This window comes from Formica exsecta, unplaced genomic scaffold (genome assembly GCF_003651465.1).
Source record: "Formica exsecta isolate Colony F162 unplaced genomic scaffold, ASM365146v1 scaffold120, whole genome shotgun sequence".
Lineage (NCBI taxonomy): Eukaryota > Metazoa > Arthropoda > Insecta > Hymenoptera > Formicidae > Formica > Formica exsecta.
Window position 1 is genome coordinate 4382463 of NW_021848537.1, and position 5066 is coordinate 4387528.

The window sequence follows — 5066 nt, forward strand, 5'->3', positions numbered from 1 at the left end:
TATATATATATATATCAAAATGAATACTTAAGAACTAATTGAATTTTGTTATGGGAGTTTTCGTAGATCGTGTTGTCGTGTGTCATGTGAATGTGTGTTCTTTTTACTATTTCCATTTACTATTTATAACTACGCTTCGAACTTAACTAATTAAAGCGCGTCTATTCGCGTGATTTCAAAATGTGGCGATTCAAATAGACAACTTTGCAATTATATTAATTAGAAACTTGAATTCGCACTTATTCGTTATATTCACTTATAGATTACGATTTCATTCAAAACAGCATTTAACAATGGAACAATGCTGATCAAAGTTTTTTATATAAATAGAAGAATTTGGCATATATATTTATTTATAATATCGATATTAATTTATACGTGTATTTTTTTAATATCTCAATGAATATATTTTACCTGTTCCTCTTTCTTTTTCTCCTTTTCATCTTTGTTCCTTATCTTACTCCTTCCGTTTTTTTGTTTTTTTTTTAATTTGTCTTTTCCCTTTTTTACTCTTCTTTTCACTCTTTCTCTCTTTCTCTCTCTCTCTCTCTCTCCATCTCTTTTTTTATGCCTAGTCCTGCATTTAAAAATTTCCACTGGAAATAATGTGTTGATTTCATGTTATATTTTATTTTTATGTAATATTATATTTGTTAATATTATTAAATATATATATAGTAAGATAATATCAATTTATTATTACTTTATTATTGTTATTATAATTAATACATTATAATTATTATTAATAAAAAATAAAAAAATATTATTAAAGACAAATTTCAAATAAACTGTTTCATAAAATTCTTACTTTATTCTATTGTGGTATCCGTAAATATGTTATATGTAATATATTACTATATACATCACGACGCCATCCACCGATGGAATGTTCCATTCGCTTTTGCCGAATGAGTCATGCCTCGTTTTTCTCTCGATGGTTTCAATTCATCATCCTGTAAATAAGGCCATTTACATTACCAACGTTAATAAGCGGCACCTTTTTTTCAGAAAACTTTATTTGAGATTTCTGTTATTGAATCTGATTAACAATAAAAACGTATTGTGCGAATCTACTGGATTAAATTGCATGTGCAATCGCGAGAGAGAGAGAAAGAGAGAAACTCCAAAGTTTATAATTTCGTTAATTGAAAGAAATTACGTAACTATGCGTGCGTGCAACTATTACACACGTATTATCATATAAAAGTAGGACAATGATGCACACATGGCAAGGACAATTGTAGAGTCATTTTATCCCCTTCTCTTTTTCTGTTTGTATAATGAGATACTACAATTATAATATTTACATAGTGAATAACTATTGCACTGAGTATATATTAATATTAATAATGTAATTTTTCTTCTTTATTAAAAAAAATAAATTTTATTTTAATAAGTTATTTAATTGTATTTGCCATTAAAGTTTTTATTTGTAATTAAATTTTTCTCATTGATGTGTGTATGTATTATTATTATCATGTTTTTAAAATGTTTTCGTTTTGACAAGAAATATAATTTAAAAAATTTACCGTACTGATGTACTTGCTTACGTACAATATACAATATACAACAAATAGAATAGATGTAACAAATGGCGCGAAGAACAAACTTCTAAATTCATTAATGCAGTCCAGTGCAGCCACAAAGCAAATTTAAAATCTGTATTAGATTACGCATTGAAAATTGAAGATTAAGATTGGACCAATAAAATAAAAGAAACTAAAATTTCTTTCTTCTGATTGGACAAATTTAAATTCTCGATCTTCAATGGATGACGTTCAATTGGACACATTGCCTATTGGCTGAGTTGAACAGAGAGCTCTCTGATTGGCCAATCGTGTTGATTACCCTAAACACCGGTCAATATGAGTGGTTGTGTCCAAATGAATCTCTGCCTCTCGTCGATATTCATATCTGTGTCATATCTAAGTCTATGCTATAAGATCTATGATTGATGCCGAATTTGCCGCGCATGCGCAAAATATCTGACCTGCAATAACACTAGTTACGCAGATACGCAGTCTCTATTCGACGGGACTACGAAACCTGTCTTTCAGCAGTGGCAGTCTCTTTTTAATCGACCGGCCATGATGTTGAGTGCTGTATCGAAAGCAGCCCTGAGGGTTGTTAAACCCTGCCTCATTCAGAATGAAATAGCGAAGGTATCAACCGCCTTCGCTATTAACAGTGAGTATGCATTTTGTTTTATTTAATATATTGAAAAATTTGCCGATAGCACACGAAGTCTTGTCGACATATTCGCCATTTCTTCACTTCTTGCTTCGATGAAAGTATTCTTGGAATAACGATTTAATGTCATTCATTCATAACAGACGACTAATATATTTAAATTTCATACAGATTATTGAGGTATAAAGAAAGAATATTTATTATAACGATTATATAATCGGTGATCGATTGTCGGAGGATTCCACTGGTCAATATGGCGGCCTAAAGTCACATTCATTCATTGCGTCTTCGTAGTGATAATGAATTAATATTCGATATAATCATAAATGCAATTATTGTTTTACATTTTCATGCGAATCAAAGAATATATGTAGAAATCTTTATTTTATGATTCGTTTAATAATTTTTTTTTACGATCATAGAGTTTCATTTCTCTCTATGTTCCTCTATTTCTTTATTCCAATTTTTATTAAAAATATGTTTTGAAATATAACATAAAGTTGATTTAAATAAGATTCTTTAGAATTATTAACTTATAAAATAAGTTATTAAAGTATTTATATATACAAGCATATTTTTATGTTATGTAACATGTGTTTCTTGAGTTTGTAAGTCAATCCTTGCAAAGATATTTGAATACTTTGGATTTATATGTTCTCTCTGGTAAAAATGAAATAAAAAAGAGATATTTAACCTATTTATTTAATTTCACACAAACTTTCTTCAAAGATTTAAATGTTATCCCAAATAGAAAGAGACTATGCGGCAAAAGCAGCAGCCGCAACAAAGAGTCGTGCAAAAGGAAAGGTAGTTGCTGTCATTGGTGCTGTTGTTGACGTACAATTTGAAGATGACCTTCCACCAATTCTCAATGCTTTGGAGGTTCAAGATCGTACACCCAGGCTCGTACTTGAAATTGCTCAACATCTTGGAGAAAACACAGTGCGCACCATTGCTATGGATGGTAATACTTTGTAAATATTATATAATATGTAAGATTTATAAAATTATGAATTTTTTATACAGAAAATATAAAAGTTATATAATTCAGATTCAGTGATGTTGCACAAGCATTATATTTTAAACAGCTTTTCTAATATCTTAAAATGTGATTAATTTAATTGGTCTAATGTCCTTTATTTGTAATTTCTTTTTTTAAGAATTGGAATATAATTACCATTTATATGTCTCTATATCTGAAATGTATATATTATATTTTAATATTAGACATCTTCAGAAGTCATGTAAGAGATTGTATTTATTTCTTATAATTTAGAAGAGCATAAAAAAAATATTAAAAATTACTTTATCCTATTGAGTCAGACTATACTGGTTTATAAACTCCAGTTTACGTTTTGAACACTTTATTTCCTTATTATTTTCCAAAGATCAGAAAGATTAGTTTCTAAAAAATGAATCAGACAATTTTTCTCTAGTACCAGTCTGAAAGACTAAGAACCGCGTGCCTAAGAGCTAATGACCTCCAGCCATTTAGATTTCTTCATTAGAATTATTATTGTTTCAGGTATTCTCTTCACCGAGTCACAGATTTTCTTCCTATCGATTCTTTTTGTTCTAATCACATCCTGTATCCAAGACCCACACCACTTGAAATCCTACAACCAAACATTAATGGTTATTTTTTTGTTTATTACAATTTAGTAAAATTAGGACCTGCTATAAATTTTGTATTCTAGGTACGGAAGGTTTGGTGCGTGGTCAAAATGTTTTGGATTCTGGATATCCTATTCGTATTCCTGTGGGAGTTGAGACTCTGGGTCGCATTATCAATGTCATTGGTGAACCCATTGACGAGCGTGGACCTATCCCTACAGATAAATTGGCTGCTATTCACGCAGATGCTCCCGAATTCGTAGAAATGTCTGTCGAGCAAGAGATTCTAGTAACAGGCATTAAGGTCGTGGATTTACTGGCTCCCTATGCAAAGGGTGGAAAGATTGGTGAGGCATTATTACAATAGAATTGATTACAGATTAATTAAAAACACAAAAATTTTCTATTTTTCTTTAGGGAAAATATCGAGATCATATACTGCTATAACCACTTGCATTAATAACGAATCATCTTGATATTATTCACTAGGTTTATTCGGCGGTGCTGGAGTCGGCAAGACTGTACTCATTATGGAACTGATTAACAATGTAGCCAAGGCTCATGGTGGTTATTCAGTATTCGCCGGCGTGGGCGAGAGAACACGCGAGGGCAACGATCTCTATCATGAAATGATTGAAACCGGTGTTATTTCCCTCAAAGATAAGACCTCCAAGGTAGCGCTAGTGTACGGACAAATGAATGAACCGCCAGGCGCTCGTGCTCGTGTAGCTCTCACCGGACTTACCGTCGCTGAGTACTTCCGTGATCAGGAAGGTCAGGATGTACTATTGTTCATTGATAACATCTTCAGGTTTACCCAGGCTGGTTCCGAGGTAAGAAAAGAAGTATAAATATACGTAGTTTTTAAAGTAAATGAAACAATAATAGTTAACATACACATATGTATGTTCTTTTTGATATACATGCATGTATAAATGCATGCACATAACATATAAAGGATGTCTCGTCTAACTATTGGTACTATCGAAAAGATGGTTTTATGTAAAACCAAAAATTTAAATAGATTACAAAATAAAAAATTTTTTTACATTAGGTTTTTTGTTATCAAAAAGAGTTTATATCTTACATTTTTTAGTTTCTATATAATATATATATATATATATATATATACAAATATATACACATACATATATAATAATAAAGTTAATCCTTCTCACATTATAATACATTTAACTTTAATATTACGGTATAATTATAAAATTATATTCATTTGCGCTGAGAGAAACATATATATCTTCAGA

At 30.4% G+C, this 5066-nt stretch overlaps 1 protein-coding gene across 1 annotated transcript in view; it reads left to right on the forward strand.

Annotated features, from left to right (window-relative positions):
- Window positions 1-1999: 1999 nt before the first annotated feature.
- The window catches only part of LOC115243237 (ATP synthase subunit beta, mitochondrial), a 4779-nt gene continuing 1712 nt past the window's right edge, over window positions 2000-5066 (forward strand). Inside the window, exons 1-4 of the mRNA XM_029820056.1 lie at window positions 2000-2187; window positions 2942-3154; window positions 3888-4151; window positions 4294-4637. Of these exons, the coding sequence (XP_029675916.1) occupies window positions 2088-2187; window positions 2942-3154; window positions 3888-4151; window positions 4294-4637 (921 nt within the window). The 5' untranslated portion in view covers window positions 2000-2087. The remainder of the gene's footprint in view (window positions 2188-2941; window positions 3155-3887; window positions 4152-4293; window positions 4638-5066) is intronic.